Here is a 19206-nt window from a genome sequence, read left to right as displayed (position 1 = left end):
CATTTGTGAATATCAGGGTTCACCCATCATCCTCTACACATTGAAGACAAGCTGGAAGTGGAGCTTCACTTTAAGCAGCTGATGTTATTATTACAGACAATACATTATAAGTGCATTAGGCGAGGCAGGACTTTGAACTATAAAAGAACAGTGACATCAGAGCAAGACCAGCAGTTAATGTTCTCGTCTCGCCAGCCGTCAGAGGAGGTCCAGTGAGTGGCTTTCTCACCGGAGCTCGGGGCCCCTCAGACCAGCTAGCAGTCTGAACTGCACTCACCTGGGGCCTGAGCTTCCCAGCCGGATGTTGTAGGAGCATGAACAAGCTTTAGAGGAACCCCGTCTCCCTTCCTCGCCTCCATTTAACACTTTATTTTCTTCTTGGATATGATGAACTGTCCACTTTCACAGTTTTTCAAGTGAGAATTGCCACGTTGTGACTAAACAGCAACAAAGCTCACTTTCCCAGGCAGGGCAGAGCGGGCCGACTTGCCCAGAAGCCCAGGCTCTGCTTTGTAGTGGGGGGGCTCACCCCGCAGGGGATTCGAAGCTGGAGGGAGGGGGACACAGGTGACTGTGATGGTGTCCTGTGGTCCTGGGCCATGCGGGCACGGCGGATGGTGACACCGCTGCCCACACAGAGAGCAGGTTAGAAGGTCTGCTTTGAGGACACGCCTGTCCTTTTCTCTCACCCGTGGTCACTGCCTCTGCCTGCCCCCTCAACAGTTCCGTGAAGGCCAAGGAGATGACCACAGTCCCATTGTCTCATCTCCTTGAGGTTTTTACACTTCCTGTTTCTGCATTTTAACTTCCTTAAAGACAGAACTCCTTAACCACTAACTAAAAACAGCCACAGTGGTGCTGGGAGGTAGGCAGAAGCTTCGCTGGGTGGCTGAGAGGGAGGCAGTGCTGCCTGGCCCTTCGGCCGACATGCCCCGTGCCAGGTCGGTCCATCTCCTTAAGTTAATTCACAGCAGGCCGGTGACCTGGGGGACGCAGCAGGAGACCCACCTTCTCGGCAGGAGGCTGACTTGTGGCCACCTGGTGTAGTGACCCATCACAGCCCTGAGCATGAAAGTGTTAGTTGCTCGGTCATGTCTGACTCTTTGCGACCCCATGGACCATAGCCCACCAGGCTCCTCTGTCCATGGGATTCTCCAGGCAAGAATACTGGAGTGGGTAGCCATGCCATCCTTCAGGAGATCTTCCTGACCCAGGGATTGAACTCGAGTGTCCTGCATCGGCAGGCAGATTCTTCACCGTCTGAGCCATGAGGGGCACCTCTGTAACCACACGCTGCTCCCCACCAGGGCCGAGCAGAATCCTTTGTGTGTGACCTGGCTTGACCCCCACGCTGTAGGCATCACTCCCTTGGCCTCAGACCGTCGAACGCTAGCTCTCATTTTAGTGCTCAAGTTGCAAAAATGATCGTGTCTCCCCCTGCCTCCGCCCCACCCGCTGATATCACTAATTAAGCACATAAGTCACTGAGATAAGAGGGCTGGCTTTATCCTGCTATGACTTTTGGTTTACCAGGAACTGTGTATTATGAGCTTTGGCTTAGAAATCTAATAACGCCAGAGGGCTCAATAAATCACATCGGTTTATTATCAGTTTTCAAAAGCACAAAGTGCAGGGCTGTGCCGTGACTGTCCTGTTCCAAGTTGCTGAGAATTTTGGAGTTGACCACATCTCACCGAGGACAAAGCCAAGGGCGTTTTCCCCTAAGCTGTGAAGTCAGCAAGCAGGGGTGATGGCTGGTCCTCTGGACTGGAGTGTCTGAGCCTTTAGGACCTGGTGGGGCTGCGCAGGCCCTGGGCCTGGGTGTGGGGAGTATGTGGTCTCAAGGTTCGGCACTGACTCTCCTGCAGATGAATAGAACCATCGTTCCTGCACCTCGAAAGCCGTCCCTGTGGAGAGCTGTCCCCGCCCGCCTCTCTGGTGCCCACAGCTGGTCCAGCACCATGGACTTGTTGGCCCTTGAGCAGTTCAGAGCCGATCTGTGTGCTGGCTCTCAAATGCTATACATGAGAAGCTTTATTTACGATGAACTGACTTGGGAAACCTTCATTCTGTGGGAAACAAACGTGGGTGTTTGCTCAAGACCCCTGGAGAAGCGTCTGAATGTAGGTGGTTACAGTATCCAGGAAATACTTTTGAAGCCCGGTAAGCTTTTTAGCAGTTGTCTCCTCTGGTCCTTGAAAGGCTTGCCATTCAAACCATGTTGCTCCCCAAAGAGTCCAGGATTTAGGAAAAGCACTGCCAAGTTGAGAAGATATGAGGACCCATGTGACACTTTTCTTTTAGAAAAGAAACAGCCTAGTCTGAACGGAGCAGAGCCTCTTACCTGGCTTCAGGGCAGAGTTGGTCTCAAAGCTTCTGTATAAAAGAAGTTAGCTAATTCAGTGGACTACAAGTAGAAGGGACTATTAGACATCTTCTTTTTAAGAGTAGTCAGAAAAATGAAGGCCAAGTTGCCACCAGGTAGAGTTAAAATACCAGTAACTTTCCTTCACTTTCATCTTTGTCTTCAATTTGTATAATTATTGCAAATATCTTTTTTTTTTTAAGTTTTATTAAGGTGCAATTGATACACAAAGGACTCTACATAGTAAATATCTAAAATTTGAGTCTGGGCTTTTGCAAACACAGGTGATACCATCCCCACACCAAAGAAATTATACCTCCCAGAAAATAAGGTAAATTAATACATTTTTAGGGGCTTTCCTAGCAATCCAGTGGTTAGGACTCTGTACTTCCACTGCAGGGGGCACAGGTTTCGAGCCCTGGTCAGAGAACCAAAATCTGGCAAGCCTACAGGCATGACCAAAAAATAATTTTTAAAAGCCAACTTTGTCGTAGCCCAAGATTGGAATTTTGCTCTGGGTCTTTAAACAGCACTCATGAGATTTCTTTTAAGAGAAAACCACCCAGGTGACCAGCTTTTACACTATTAGAACATGTTTAACAGATGCTTAGAAATACCCCTACGTGTGGCACCATCTACTCCATAACCAGCTGGGAGACTGTGCCAGTTTTGTTCAAACTTATCTGACAGTGAGTTAAGGTGGCTTCAGAGCCTCGGACGTGATCGGTATTGGACTGGATCAGACAGCTGAGGGTCTCCTGGGTCATTTTATGACCAGCACCAACGAGATGGTGTTACTTTTGGTCCAAAACTAAGCAAGCTTCAAAGGTTTTACAGTTTGTTTTTCTTGTGTGAGTCATAGAACTGGCTCGGAAAGGCAGATTCTGAAAGAGAATTTTAGAAAATATTTTGGGCTTTGGCTACTTTGGAATAAGTATTCAACCTTGTAAGGAGAGTTGAAAAAGCTCATCAGAACTGATAAATTACAGTAACATCTGTGTAAAACTAGTCTTCCTGTCTCAGTAACATCTTCCATGTTACCAAAAGACAATTTAAAACCGCAGTAGGTAGTTCTTCTTCAGATGTTCCATGGTCCTAACAAGTTTGCAGTTAACAGGGTGAGTCACTTCCTATGGCCCAGCCCATGGGCACAATGAGAGGTTTGGAGAGCAACACTGGCAAGCTCATCCCTTATTCCTTAGTCACTTTCTTTATTGTGTGTATCTAGGCTGCACAAAATAACCAAACCCTTTCTGGAGAACATTTTATGTCTCAGAATAAGTGTTATGGTCTGTAGAACAGTTTTCCATGTTCTTACTCTAGGAGCAGAAGGATTTGCAGATTTTTTTTGTTTGTTTAATTAAATCCGTATTTAAATTCTCAGAAATCATCAACTCCCAACAGGGCGGTTTTCAGCAGCATACCACCAAAGTGTTGGAATTTCAGCTTCAGCATCAGTCCTTCCAATGAATATTCAGGACTGATTTCCTTTAGGATTGACTAGTTAGATCTCCTTGCAGTCCAAGGGACTCTCAAGAGTCTTCTCCAGCACCACAGTTAGAAAGCATCAGTTCTTCAATGCTCAGCCTACTTTATGGTCCAGCTCTCACATCCATACATGACTACTGGAAAAACCAAACCATAGCCTTTTACCGACCTCTCCCATCTATCACCTATCAATTACCTCCTACCTAGCTTGCCCAGCACCTGCCGTCTATGATCTATCCACCATCTGCTAGCTGCCTGTCTGTCCTCTGTTTTTAATATTCTGTGGAAACAAGCTCCCTGGAGTACCGTAGAAGGGGAGAGGGCCTGGTTTTGCATCCGCTTCTGGAGCAGCAGAGTGCCCTGCAGGCCAGCGCCTGCCTCAGGTAGCTGACATACCAGGACACAACTGAAATAGCACCTCTGATAAGCGCTCCCTCTCCTCGAGGAGGCCTGGATCGCATCACACTCAGGCTTATCACCCTCGCCTTCCCGGGTGACAGCCACACCCGGCTCAGGGCTTTCAATGGAGCAGGCTAAAAACGTACACCCTCTGTGGTTTCCAGAAAGAGAGAAGGGAGATGGGGACAAAAAAATAAAAGTGATCCTTGGAGTCAGCCCGAGATGTGTCTGGAGGAAATGCCACTTCTTCAGCGTGAAGGCAGGGCTGTGGGTACCCCTGTCCCAGCCTGTCCTGAGGCTGAGGAAGCATCGTCATGTGTGTAACCCTAGACTAGACACACACTTGCAGGTGTGTATGTATTTATGTACAATATTGATGTATAATGTGCTATATATAATGTATGTAATTATACTGTCTATAATGAAATGAAAGCGTTAGTCGCTCAGTCATGTCCGACTCTTTGTGACCCCATGGACTGTAGCCCACAGGCTCCTCTGTCCATGGAATTCTCCAGGCACAAATACTGGAGTGGGTTGCCATTCCCTTCTCCAGGGATAGAAATCCACAACAATAATTATTATAAACTTTTCTAAACAGCCAATACCTTTTCCTTTTCAGGGGTAAAATGCCCTGGAAAGTGAGTCACGTAGACAGAGATGCAAGTGAACATTTCCGTTGTTGTTGATCTTGTATATTCTGTGGGGAAAATGGGCTGCATTTAGAGTTGAAAGGTCACTGTCTCTGGTCTTCCGGCCAAACGTTCATAGCTGTCCAGATCCACTTGGGGTCTCGCCCAGGGTCGTGAGCTGGCACCAGCCCCAAGGTGAGGCGGATGGAGGTGGGTGGCATCAGCTATGCCTTCAGACCCTGTTCACGTGCCTGGAGAGTCGTGGATCCTCCCAGGTTACCGAGCAGATGTGTTCCTGTACTCGGTGTGATTGACACTACTGTTCTGAGCAAGTTTGTGTGGAATCACCAATGGTGTTGGGGTCATTCTGTCCCTTTTCAACCTCTTGGGAGCCAGTGGACAACAGGCAGAATGCCTCTCTCTCTGTAGCACCCTGGATTAGTCTGGGCAGACATCCCGTTACTGGGTGTGACATTTGAGAGGCTCTCCCACAGTTCCGCACCTGGGAAGAGCATTAGCATCGCCCCTGTAACTCGTGTCACACTGTCTCCTGAGTTTCGGGCTCCTAGAAACTCAGCTTCATTGTCACTGGTGTTTCTGTTTTACGTCGCTCATGGATCGGTTAATGTGTCAACTCAGTCGAACTTGGTCTTAACGCTGTCCTTCCCTCCTCAGGGCTACCAGGGCATGGTGGACGGCGGCAGCAACATTGTGGAAGCCGACTGGGAGAGCGTCTCCAGCATCCTGCAAGTGGTATGTGCTGCGCTGGTCCTCCTCGGTTCTCTGAGTTCTCTCTGGTCTGAAACCTTTCCTGCTTGTATTCCAGGAACACTTAAAACAGGTGAATGTGCTGCCTGGCATCATGGAAAGAATACGTTCTTAATTTTCCATTTAATTTTTTTTTAAAAAAGCTTTGCGTCATGCACACTGAGGAATTACCCTTGCAAGAACAAATTGTGTTTGATGGCTAGTGGTACTTGTGAGGATTTTTTTTTTTTTTTTTTAGAGCAGATCAGTGTTGAGACAGTTTTAGTTTGTTGGTGCTGTGTGTTTAGTGGTGCATCTCTTTGCCTGTTGGGTTTGGGGCACTGTTTGGCATCAGTGACCGTGGCCTGGGAAGGCCCCTGACCGGTAGCCTCTGAGGGCTATGGCTTTAGTGGGGACACAGCATCTCCCCTGACTCAGGGCTGACTTCCTTGGTGTGCACAATGATGAGGTAATTACAACTGCAGGCGAAACAGTTCTTACACGGAATTGAAAAGAAGCCTGCCCAAATATGTCATGCCCAATAAATTCCGGGAACAATGCAGCTCAGTGAAGGCTCCAAGTCAATTAAGAAATAAAGAGATTACGTGGAAAGAATGGACTTCATGAAAAGTGTTTTACTTGCGGTTTGATCTTTTGAAATGTATGTGTTAATATTAATCTGTGACTTGTCTTGAGTTTTTTAGAATTTTTATTGGCATATAGTTGTTCTACAATGTTGTGTTTCTGCTGTGCAAGGTGAATCAGTTATAATAGGTATACATAGACCCCCTCTTTTTTGGGTTTCCTTCCCATTCATGTCACCAAGAGCATTGGGTAGAGTTCTCTGTGTTATACAGTAGGTTCTCAATAGTTATTTTAAACATGGTATCAGTAGTGTATATGGGTCAATCCCAATCTCCCAGTTCATCTCCCCCTCTCTCACCGTAATCATAAGTTTGTTCACCACACCTCTTACTATTTCTGCCTTGCAAATAAGTTCATCTGTATCATTTTTCTAGATTCCTTGTATAAGCAGTACTGTCTTTGTTTTTCTCTTTCTGACCTCACTCTGTAATACAATCTCTAGTCTATCCACTTGTCTGCAAATCACATTATTTCATTGCTTCTTATAGCTGACTATATTCCATTGTATATATGTACCACATCTTTATCCATTCCTCTGTAGATGGACATTTAGGTTGCTTCCATGCACTGGATATTGTAAATATTGCTGCAATGAAAATCGGGCATGTGTTTCTTTGTGAATTATTGTTTTTTCCCCAAATACGCCTAGGTGTGGTTTTGCCATATCACACAGGAACTGTTCTTCATTTCTTCAGGAACCTCCACAATGCTCTCCATAGTGGCTGCACCCGCTTACACCCTACCAAGAGTGTAGACAGACTCCTCATCCCCCAGGCCTTCTGCAGCTCTTATTCTCTGTAGATCTTTTTGATGATGGCCGTCCTGAAAGGTGTGAATGGTACCTCATTGTAGTTTTCATTTGCATTTCTCTAATAATCAGTGATGTGGAGTATCTTACCATGCTCTTTTTATTTGGGTGAGTATCATTGGCTTATTGGAAGATGACCCTGTTGTGATCTTTTCTGATGATTTACTCCAGGAAATATATTGAGCACAGGTCTCATTTCTAGCCCTGATGACTCTAGAACATGAAGATCCCAGCAGCGCCTATTTTCAAGGTGTTGTTACAAACAGTGGTCACAAGGCAGCGGCATTTCTCCACGCCCAACTCTGGTTTCTCAGGAAGCTGACCTTAGGGAAAGTCCTGTTCCTGGTTGCCCCTTAGAGTGGATGTGTCAGAGGAACCCCCCAAGGCTGTGTCTCCTGACTTCTCCCCCTTACCCTTTGTCCCCCGAACACATCCCCATTCCTGCAACAGCAGTCTGGGGAGGGTGCTGTCATCCGTGGGTGGGGGGGCCCTCAAGAACGAGGCTGGAGGTGTGAACCCCACCAGCAGAGCCATGGAGCCCAGGGGACTGTCCAGAGCTCCTGCAGCCCTGAGGTCACCCCATCCTGTGGGGGCAGGAGGCCTGGACTCTGCAGGAGGGACTGCCCCCCGCATCCGAGACTGCAGCTCATGCAGAGGGTCCATCTGGGAGGGCTCGTGGGCCGGCATGTCCTCCCGCTCTCTCAGCCCAGGACGGTCCAGCCTGGGGACCCAAGTGCTCAGGCTCCAAGGGTGTGACCCCAGCCTGGGTCACCAAGGCCTGAGGGGGACAGAGCCTGCATTTCTCTTTCTTTTTTTCCTTTTTTCATGTTAATGTTTATTTTGAATGGGAGTATATAGGTGGTCTATAATGTTTGGCTTTTTTTTTAAGGTGTAACTTGATTACAAGTTAATCAGTAACTTGATCAAGTTAATCAGTAACTTGATTCACTTGTGCACAGTTGTGTACATGTTATTCTGGGTCTCTTCCCATGTCTGTTATTACAAAGTGTTGAGTAGGGTTACTTGTACTGATCAGTTGGTTTTTGTTGATTAACATAAACACACTAGTATTTATAAAATGATCTCAACCTAATTTCTTCCTGCCCAGCACCTTTCCCTTTTAGCAGCCATAGGTTGCTTTTGTAAGTCTGTGAGGCTGTTTTTGTTTTGTGAAGAAGTCATTTGTATCTGCGTTTTGATTTAACCTGGGAGTGATACATGGCATGTGACCTTCCCTGTCTCTATGACTTCACTTAGTATGGTCGGCTCTACTTCCTTTCTCATGGCTGGACATGGCAGTATTTCATCTCTTTCTGTGGCTGAGTAAATTGCATGTATTTGTACCCCATCTTATGTGCCCATTTGTCTGTCCTTCAGCACTTAGGTTGCTTCCCTTACTTGGCTGTTGTACATAGTGCTGCCATGATCACTGGGGCTCAGGTGTCTTTGTCTGGATCTCCCCCCAGCCTGGGAAAGCTGGATCACAAAGGACTTCGGTGCTCAGTTTTCTAAAGACCTTCCCTGCGGTCCCCATAATGCAGGTACTGATTTACCTTCCCACCAACAGTGTAGAAGGGTTTCCCTGATACACACCCTCTTTTACTCTTGCAGATTTTTTGTGATAGCCATTCTGACAGGTGTAAGGTGATACCTCACTGGACTTTTGACTTTCATTTCTTGAATAATCAGTGATGCTGACCATCTTTTCCCTGTTTTTATGGCCATCTATATGCCTTCTTTGCAGAAATGTCCGTTTAGATCTTTGGCCCATTTGTCTTTGCATTGTTTTTGTTGTTACTGAGTTGCATCAACTGTTTGTATGTGTTGGAGATGAATTCTTTGGGGGTAATATCCTTTTGCAAATATTTTTTCCCATTTTGATGGTTGTCTGTTTTATGGTTTCCTTGCTGTGCAAACTCTTTGAAGGGTAATTAGGTCCCATATATTAATTTCTGTTTTATTTTCATGATTCTGAGCTGTGGATCCAAAAAGAACTTGCTGCCATAAATTTCAAAGTGTGTGATAACCTGTATTTTTCTCAAGAGTTTTTATAGGATCCTTACATTTAGATCTTTCATCTATTCCAAGTTAATTATTGTGTGCGGGGTTAGGGAATCCTCTCATTTCATCCTGTTTGTAACTGTTTAAGGACCAGTACACTGTCCGCCCTGTGACTCTTCCCAGTTTAGGCTCCCAGCTTCTTCGTAGATGAGCTCTGTTTCCTCCACACCTTCTGTAGCGGTCCTTCTTGGCAGGCTTTTTTGCCAATGGCCATTCTGACCCATGTGAGGTGATGCCTTGTAATTTTGATGTGCATTTCTCAAAAATTTTAAATGATGTTGAAATTTTTTCTTGTGATTTTTTAAACAGTGTGAGTGACCCTTACCTCTTGTAATTGGCTTCTTGAAAGTTTGCCCTGTGTGAATTCTATTTCATTGACTACCCCAGGACATTTGTGGAGGGCAGGTGTTTTTTGTTTTTTTTTACTAACAGCCCTTTGAGGTAATAGTAACTCAGAGGTGTCTGACTCTTTGCGAGCCGATGGACTGTAGCCCACCAGGCTCCTCTATCCATGGAATTCTAAAGGCAAGAATACTGAGTGGGTTGCCATTTCCTTCTCCAGGGGATCTTCCCAACGCAGGGATCCAACGTGGATCTCCTGCTTTGTGGGCAGATTCTTCACCTTCTCAGCCATCAGGGAAGCCTACTATTACCAGACATTTCTAAGGATAAAAACAGGTCAACTTAAAAAGTATCAGCAGATACATGCTTGACTTTATCTTATCATCAGTAGACAGTACATTAGAATATGTAACAAATCCATGCACTTTTTCCAAAGGAATACCTGAGACAGAAGTAGCAGTAAAGTTATAAGTGACAGTCATCAATCAGGTGAAATAATTTAATGAAGCGTATCTCTCTCTGAGAGATGGGGACTGGGCAACCCCCTTAGGCCTGTGTCACTAAGAGCCCATCTGCACAGGGTTTGAAGTTGTTGCTGTTACCAGGCGGCAGCATCTTTTCATGCCCAACACTATTTTCTTTTTCCCTGGTAATTTCATTTTTATATTTTGTTGGAGTAGGGTTGATTTCTGATGCGGTGTTGGTTTTAGGTGGTATAGGACCTTCATTTAGTAATGCAAGACCTGTGTCTGTTCTCTATGGGGTTCTTTTCCCAGTAGGTTGTATTGTGTTCAGTACAGTTCCCTGTGCTCTGCAGTAGGTCGTCTTTGATCGTCTGTTTGATACATAGTATGTGTATGTGTGAATCTTAACCTCCTAGTTTATCCCTCCACCTAGGTTTTTATTAATAACCATAAGTCTGTTTTCTAATGCTATCTTTCTGTGTAAGTTAGTTCTCTTGCATGGATTTATTCATTTCCCCTGTAAGAGACAGGATGCTTGTCCTGCTCTGAGTTACATCAGCTCATACGTTAATCCCTCAGTTGATTCTTGCTTCTGCTAATGGCATTTTCCTCATTTATATGACTAAGCGTACTCTATGGTACAGAGGTGGCACTTAAGACTTCATTTTTCTGTCGCTGGACATGTTGGTGGATTCAGGGTCTTGACTCTTGTAAAGAGTGCTGCCCTGAAGACAGGGTACACATGTCATTTTGCATGGCGATTTCTTGTATCTAAGCCCAGGGGTGGGATTACTGGCTCCTGTAGGGTTTTTTAAGGAACCTACATGCTGCTCTCATAAAGGCTGCACATGTTTACACCCCACCAAGAGTGGAGGTGGATTCTCCATTCCCCCAGGCCCTCTGCACCATTTGTTCTTTGTAGATCTTTTTCGTGATGGCCCTTCTGACAGGTGTGAGGTGATTCCTCATTGTAGTTTTCATTTGCAATTGATAACTGATGTGGAGTATCTTACCATGCTCCTTTTATTTGTGTGAGTACAGTTTACCTCTTGACATTGGCTTCTTGAAAACCAGCCCTGTTGTGAAATCTTTTCTGATGATTTACCCCAGGGCATTTGTTGAGGGCAGGTGTCCTTTCCAGCCCCAGGGCTTCTAGAACATGAAGATCCCAGCAGCGCCTATTTTCAAGGTGTTGTTACAAACAGTGGTCACAAGGCAGCGGCATTTCTCCACGCCCAGCTCTGGTTTCTCAGGAAGCTGACCTTAGGGAAAGTCCTGTTCCTGGTTGCCCCTTAGAGTGGATGTGTCAGAGGAACCCCCCAAGGCTGTGTCTCCTGACTTCTCCCCCTTACTCTTTGTCCCCCGAACACCTCCCCATTCCTGCAACAGCAGTTTGGGGAGGGTGCTGTCATCCGTGGGTGGAGGTGCCCTCAGGAAGGAGGCTGGAGGTGTGAACCCCACCAGCAGAGCCATGGAGCCCAGGGGACTGTCCAGAGCTCCTGCAGCCCTGAGGCCGCCCCTTCCTGTGGGGGCAGGAGGCCTGGACTCTCTGCAGGAAGGACTGCCCCCCGCATCCGAGACTGCAGCTCATGCAGAGGGTCCATCTGGGAGGGCTCGTGGGCCGGCATGTCCTCCTGCTCCCTCAGCCCAGGACGGTCCAGCCTGGGGACCCAAGTGCTCGGGCTCCAGGGGTGTGACCCCAGCCTGAGTCACCAAGCCCTGAGGGGGACAGAGCCTGCGTTTCTTTCTTCTTTTACTGTTTGTTTTGAATGGGAGTATATAGGTGATTTACCATATTGGGTGGTTTTGTTTTTTCAGGTGTACAGCCACTTGATTCACTTGTACTTAGTCATATATGTTTTTCTGGTTCTCTTCCCATATCAGTTATTACTGAGTGTTTCATAGGATTCCTGCGCTATACAGTTGGATTTTTTGATTAATACATACACACTATTATTTATCAAATAACCTCAACCTGCTAGTTTCTCCCTGCCCACCACCTTCCCCTCTTGGTAACCATACGTTTCTAAGTCTGTGAGGCTGGTTCTGCTTTCTGAAGGAGTTCATTTGTCACCATTTTTAGATTCCACCTGGTCATGGTATCTTGGAGTTTTGTCTTTCTGATTCTTACTTCACTTAGTATGATTATCCTGAGATTGTACGTGCTCCTGCAAATGGCATGCTTTCGTTCTTTTTCATGGCTGAGTCATATTCCATTGTGTATATGTATCACTTGTTTTTATCCATTCATCTGGGCATAGTGTGTTTACTTCCATGTCTTTGCTGTTGTAAAGCTGCTGCTATGCCTGCCTGGGTGCATGGTTTTCTCCAAGTCTGGTCTTCTCCTCATATGCTGTTAGGAGTGGGAAAGCCAGATCACAGGGCAGCTCTGTTTGTTTATATTAATGCCTTCTAAATACACTTCCATATTGCTGTTACCAGCTACATCCACCAGAATCATTAAAGGGTCCGCTGTTCTTACCCCCACAGTGTAGTTCTGTGGATTTTTGGTAGTGTCCTTTTCTATTTCTCTGAGGTGATACCTCATTGCCGTTGTGATCTCATCTCTGATAATTTGCCATATGGAGCCATTTCTCATGTGCTTTAATATTGTGAACTGCATGTAGCTGATATTTTCTTCTTGACAGTTTGCCCTGTTTTTAATTATTTTTGATAAGTTGCCCCTGTATTTTTTGAGGGCAGGTATTATTTAGAGCCCAGCAGTCCTTTCTTGTGGATATTAAATGTCCCTAAGCAGTAATTTTCTGGTTGCTCCTGTGGGGAATGGCCAGAACTCAGATTTCTATCTTGCTGGCACTTGTGGTGAGCCTGACTAAGAAGGGGAGCCGTGTTACCTGGGGCTGCTGGACACGGGGCTTCTCTGGCCGTGGCTTGTGACCAGCCCAGGCCTGCCTTAGGCTCAGAGAGGTGCGGGGTACCCCCCTCCCCACGGGATGGCCATCATCCTCTTATGAACTTCTCTCTGCTCCATGTGTTTAGCTGATGGCTGCACCCTTGTTTTCCTGGCCTACTCTGTCCCCTGTGGGAGTGGTCCTGCATTTTTAGCCATTGAATTCCAGTTCGGAGCTAAAAATGGAAAGACTCCAAACTTCCACGGTTGATCCACTGAAAAGATGAAAGGCGGGAAATCTACGCCAAGTCCTATGTTTATACCCAGCACGCACATGTTCAGGGGTCTGTGCAGTTGGGAGGAGACAGATAAACAGGTTTCTTTCTCTTCCAGGGAGGGACCATCATCGGCAGTGCCCGCTGCCAGGACTTCCGTTCTCGGGAAGGCCGCCTGAAGGCCGCATGTAACTTGGTTCAGCTGGGCATCACCAGCCTGTGTGTGATCGGCGGGGACGGCAGCCTCACCGGGGCCCACATCTTCCAGACGGAGTGGAGCGGGCTGCTGGGAGAGCTGGCCCGCGACGGTGCGTCTCTGCGGCCCACCCTGCGGCCCACCCTTCCCATTCAGAGTGCTCCCACTGCTGACATCCTGCCCCATGAACTGTCCCACAGGTGTTTGTTGCTGGCGGTGCTGCAGACCTTAAAGCCGCCACCTCAGGACTCAGATTTGTGGCTCAGATAATAACAAAAGTGGTTATAAGAATAACATTTATTCCAACATCCTACGTGCCAGGCACGGCTCCACTTTGACCCTGGTGGTTTTGTGCCCACTCAGGACAACCATCCGGAGCTTCTGTGCCAATCCCCGCTTTACAGAGGAGGGTCAGGGGCTCGAGGTGAAGCCACCTGGTCACGAGGGTGGCCCCGCTCACACCAGCCCTCAGACACCTGCGGCTGCCCCAGCCAGCTCCCCTGGGGTCCCTCCAGCCAGTGGTACAAGACTTGGTCCTTTATCGCCTCCGAAGCTGTGTAGGAAAGGATTTTCAAGAATCCTGTATATCCTGTGATTTTTATCTTTTAAATGTGTTTTTATATAATTCCAACTTAATTTAAAATATGACCAGAGGAAGCCAACTGAAGTAATATTAATAGCAACCTTGTGAAAGGCGTAAGCTTGAACTAAAGCGACGACTCACACGTTCCGTGAAGTCTGTCTGGGGAATGGAGGGTGGCTCTCATGCCAGCACCAAGGGCCTCATGATGCTTCTGCACCATGTCTGGTGTCAGGCAGGTGGGCACGGTGGTGACTTGAGGGGGAGGGTGGTTGCTGCTCCCGCCTTGACCTTGACCTTTGTGGTCCATTTAAGCAGCTCTGCCAACCCTGGTGGTCTTTCCTGAGAGCCCCAAGTACATCTACCAAATAATGGGGCCCCACAGGCCTGTCAGGAGTCAGGGTACCAGTTGTACCACATCCTTGAGGATGGGCTTCTGGCATGGTGACCCGCCATATTCAGAGCCAGGCCGCTGTCAGACAGAAGTCGCATCTTTTCCACCCGTCTGTGTGTGCACTCCTTCCCTCCTCCAGCTTCTGTTCCTGGGTTGGTGCTCCTGTCTGGGTGTCAGGTGACCGCTCCCCTCTGTGTCCTCACCTCCACCTCCATCTGGCCCTTATGTCCGTCAGCATGCAGGGTTAGGTCCCATGGATGTGATGCGGTGGGTAGGAGATGCGTGTAGGAGCGCGCCCTCCCCCGCCTCATCCCGGGCGTGCGGCTTGTCCCCACATAGGCAAGATCAGCACGGAGCAGCTGCAGAAGCACGGGCACCTCAACGTGGTGGGGATGGTGGGCTCCATCGACAACGACTTCTGCGGCACTGACATGACCATCGGCACGGACTCGGCTCTACACCGCATCATCGAGGTGGTGGACGCCATCATGACGACCGCCCAGAGGTGGGAATCGCGGGGACCAGCGGGAGGGGGCTGTGTAGACCTCAGTGCCAGCTCCAGAAAGTTCCACAAGCCTTGTTGCTTGATATTAGAAACAATTTTGTATTGGTGCAATCAATGGTTTTCCTGGTTTACTGTTTATTTTCAATTTTTAAGAGTCACTGCTTTCTGATTATGAAAGAAATGCATTTGTTGCAGATAATTTAGAAAAACAAAAAAATAAGTCATCATTACGTCAAGTCCTGCACAAAGCTCCCCTGCAGGAGTGGTGGACCGTAGAGCCCCGGGTTTGCACGGCCCTGGTCAGAGCTGGGCAAGCCCCCACCCTGTGCTGTCCTCATTTGGAGTTCCCGCCGATGGATGAGGAGTGACCCCGCGTCCCGGGTTGTAGGCTCAGGGCTGAACCTTTCCCATCACATCTTCCCTGGCTCCCTCAGGCTTCCAAAGCACCTTCACGAAAGTGAAATGAGAGAGACAGTGGAACATATGCCTCTGTCGTGGGCCAGCCACTTGCTACCACCTCATGCCACACCTGGGGAACCGTGGCTGGAGACAAACCTTGGCCCCCATTTGGGTTCCCAGGGTTACTGGTGGCAGTTAGTTTCCCATTTGTGGAAAGGCCATGGTCCCCGGGTGCAGACCTGACTCCGTCGCTCTCGTCTACCGAGCTGATGCAGGGACGTCCGGCCTGTGGTTCTGGCCGGAGAAGCATGACTGCCCAGTGGAGCCCTCGTCCTGGGAAGAGCATACATGCATGTCCTGGTGGAGTGTGCCTGGCCTGAGAACACAACCAGGGGCGCTCACTACTGCAGCCCCTTCGCTCAGAAGAGCATGAAATACACTCCCCATAGTGTTTGCTTGTGTGCAGAAGGGGTAGTCTGAGGGGGACAGCTGGGGCCCTGCCGTCTGCCCGGCCGTGCTAAGTGGATGCTCCTCTGTCTCTCTCCAGCCACCAGCGGACCTTCGTCCTGGAAGTGATGGGGAGACACTGCGGGTATGGACACGTGGATGCAATCGGGGTGCGGAGGTCCCTGGGGAGCCCCACACTCCAGCATGAGCGTCCCAGGAGGGGCATGTCCCGTCTGTGGGACTGTCCTGGGCAGGGGGGCCCAGCCCACCGCCTCGTGAAAGCCCCGCTCTCTGCCCGTAGGTACCTGGCCCTGGTGAGCGCTCTGGCCTGCGGGGCCGACTGGGTCTTCCTTCCTGAGTCCCCACCAGAGGAAGGCTGGCAGGAAAACATGTGCGTCAAGCTCTCAGAGGTAACTCGCCTTCTGCCCCCTGTGGCTGCCGGCCTCTGGTCGCGCTGCCCGGCCCGCAGCCTGGTGACCATGGGCATGTTCTGTGTGGACAGAGCTTTCAGCCCGTGGAGGCTTTCTGCTCAGAGTGGCTTCGGACTTGTGGCTGTGACCTGGGGGCGTCCCGTCTGCCCACCTCCCGCTGTGGCAGAGACAGGCGAGGGAGAAGCAGCTGAGCTTTTGAGCTGCTTGTGCAAAGCAGGTGCTCAGCCATCCCTGGAGGAGGCCACGTGAGAGCTGGGGTCTGAGGAACACGGCGCCGCCATCCCCTGGGAAAGGGGGTAGGAGGCCTGTGAGTCGACTCCTCCCTGAGTCCCCCAGCTCTCTGCAGGCCGGGCCCGAACAGATCGCTCCCCAGAGGGAATCCCCTCTCCCAGCGCTGGCCTCGCTGTTGGTTTGGCTCAGGCCTTTCCTTTCTTTTATCTGTGGACTGTGCTCATCTCACACCGTGGATCACTGGTGTCAGGCAGGTTTCCTCTGCGAGGCCTCGCAGAAAACAAGGGTGGCTTTCAGGACAGAAACCCCACCCCAGTGTGTGGACTTTCCCTTCTCTTATTTTCATGACCATCTCATCACTGTTCTGTTTCCAAAAAATGGAAACCTGTGGCAGAGGCCATTTATCGTTGTATTCAGCAAGCACATAAAGACCGCATGCAACAAGGACCCATGATCCATGAGACATGGCCGTTGCCTTCAAGGCGATGGGTTCCAAGAGCGCATTTCCAGCAACTAACTCAATACTCTTTGACTCAAAAACCTGTGTAAGAGACTTGATAAAGCCATCCCTTGGCTGGGAAGTTGATCCCTAGGTGGGGAAGATCCCCTGGAGAAGGGAAGGCTACAGTCCGAAGATATATTTTTTGCAATACTCTAAAGTCTACATTGGCTCTTGAATTGTAGCATTGGCTAGGAAGATCCCCTGGAGAAGGGATAAGCTACCCACTCCAGAATTCTTGCCTGGAGAATCCCATGGACAGAGGAGCCTGGCGGGCTACAGTCCATGGGGTCACAGAGTTGGATACGACTGAGCAGCTTAGCACGCATGCACACAGAGCTGGGAGGAATCACCCCTTTGAGGCTGGAATCAGCTGCACAGGTCCCGGGGTGACCATTAGCACTGAAGTAACCCGTGAGCTCACTGTCCCTTGCTTCTGGCCTGGGGACGTGGGCGGTTCTCTGCTTCGTGAAGGCCAGGCTGGGGCCGGGTTCCCAGCAAGATGACAGGAAGCTCTGTCTTCTGGGGGAGCTGGCAGGCCTCGTCTGCAGGAAAGACCTGGGAGCCCAGCCTTGGGGCTCATCGCTGACTGGGAGTCCGGGTCAGAGGCACTGGGGGCTTTTGACCTCCTGCATCTGCCGGCCTGTCCCACCTGCTCACCCCAGGCACCTGGACGTGCTCGTGTCCTTAGGAAGCACTGCTGATAAAACCGGGTGACCGTGTGTCCCTGGAGAGAGCCCAGTCAGTTGGGCAGAGGCCCCCGTTCAGAGTGGTTTAGGCATCAGAGGGTTTCTTCTTCTATCTCCTAGAACCGTGCCCGGAAGAAAAGGTTGAACATCATCATTGTGGCCGAAGGGGCCATCGACACCCAGAACAAACCCATCACCTCGGAGCAGATCAAGGAGGTGAGCGTGCTTCATGCCACGCCTGCCCGACAATGGGCGGGGTGAGGTTTGGAGCAGGGTGCTGTTCGGTAGGTATTCCTGTTCTTCTTGATGGTTGTAAATACCTTCATGATGACTGTGGCTTCACTGGCATGAGGATCTTGCAGCTCCTGATTTCTAGGGAGCCCGTGCCTCTGGAATACTGTCGGGAATATTCCCGAAGGCCCCAGGCTCTCCTGACAGAGACAGAAGATGTGAGATTGGGCGGGGTTAGAAGGTTCCAGGAGCCGGGGGGTCAGCACAGCCATCCTCTCTCCTGCTGGAGCATCAGCTGAGCCTTACTCACGGAGGAAGTGCTCTGCTGGCCTTAGTGACCGCCCCTCCACCCTGAGGGGGGGCTGGCCCCATGCTCCTGTGGCTGCAGGGCTACTTGTCCGATGCTGGCTTGTCCAGCCTCGGAGGGACTGACTGGGCTCCTAGGTCACGCAGGTAACCGGGCAGGTTCTGGACGTAGCGCTGGGGAGACGCCCATGGGCTCTTGTGGAAGCTGCCCATCAGCACGGCTTTGCAAGTTGGCATCTCCGCCTTTTCTGTGCCCCTGATCAGCTGTTTACCTGTATGATCAGAGCAAAGATTTTCTTTCCCACTTAACTGAAGTTGAGATTGGACTATGGAGTATCAGGGCCAGGGAGGGGGGACCATGGGAGTCCCACGCCCCAGCCCCGACGTTTTCATAGAGTAAATGAGGGCTACAGGGGACTGGGGACCTGGCATGGCCACCCAGCTGGGTTCTCATGGCCCTGGCCTGAGGGGACGCCTGGAGTTACTGTGTTGTGCTTTTCAAATACAACCTTACAAATTTAAGATGATTCATGGAAAAGTTTACATTTTTATAAAGTATCCGTGCTTTTAAATACAAGCTATAGAAACTGTATCTTTAAAAACCTGTTTTAGTTATATTCACTGGCAAAGTAGGAGAGACAATGGTTTTACCTGCAGTTAAAGCATTCTTTTTTTTTTTTTTTTAAAAAGTGATTTCGGCAAGCTGTTGAACATTCTTTCAGGAAGTAAAATTTAGAAACTAGGATATTCTTGCACGTAGATGTACATAAAGGGTAGAGCCCTTCCCCGGTTCCCAGCCCCCTGTCTTGGACGAGATGACATGCCCAGCCGTGTCCTGTTTCCCCTCAGCTCGTGGTCACGCAGCTGGGCTACGACACGCGAGTGACCATCCTTGGACACGTGCAGAGAGGTGGGACGCCGTCAGCCTTTGACAGGATTCTGGTGAGTGAGGCTGGAGCTGGCCAGGCATGTCCCAAGGCAAGGAAAGCTTCTGGGATCGCAGAGGGACCAGGTTGCTACGAAGACTGGGTGACATGGTGGAGCCATCAGTGAAGGGCGTCTCTGCCCACAGTGCTGGGTGGCTTTTCCCTGAAGTCCCTGGGAGACTTACTCACCAGGGGGGGTTCCTTGGCCCCCAGCCACCCACCGGGAGACCCCACCAAACATGGGGGACAACACCCAGAAGGTGGAAAGGCAGTGTTCATGTGCAGCTTTCTAGAAATG

General features: G+C 49.5%; 1 protein-coding gene across 6 annotated transcripts in view; it reads left to right on the top strand.

Annotated features, from left to right (window-relative positions):
• Positions 1-19206, top strand: part of PFKP (phosphofructokinase, platelet) — a 51522-nt gene that overhangs the window by 13838 nt on the left and 18478 nt on the right. For 5 of the 6 annotated variants that reach the window (XM_081558591.1, XM_081558590.1, XM_081558588.1 and 2 more), the window contains exons 3-9: positions 5557-5634; positions 13193-13382; positions 14584-14749; positions 15696-15740; positions 15897-16005; positions 17566-17661; positions 18832-18924. In XM_081558591.1, coding sequence (XP_081414717.1) covers positions 5557-5634; positions 13193-13382; positions 14584-14749; positions 15696-15740; positions 15897-16005; positions 17566-17661; positions 18832-18924 — 777 coding nt within the window. The remainder of the gene's footprint in view (positions 1-5556; positions 5635-13192; positions 13383-14583; positions 14750-15695; positions 15741-15896; positions 16006-17565; positions 17662-18831; positions 18925-19206) is intronic. The other variant, XM_081558589.1, reaches the window with a different exon arrangement.

The sequence above is a fragment of the Giraffa tippelskirchi genome, chromosome 13 (genome assembly GCF_054371585.1).
Source record: "Giraffa tippelskirchi isolate mGirTip1 chromosome 13, T2T-mGirTip1v1.2.pri, whole genome shotgun sequence".
Lineage (NCBI taxonomy): Eukaryota > Metazoa > Chordata > Mammalia > Artiodactyla > Giraffidae > Giraffa > Giraffa tippelskirchi.
This window is presented reverse-complemented; position numbering and strand designations above follow the sequence as displayed.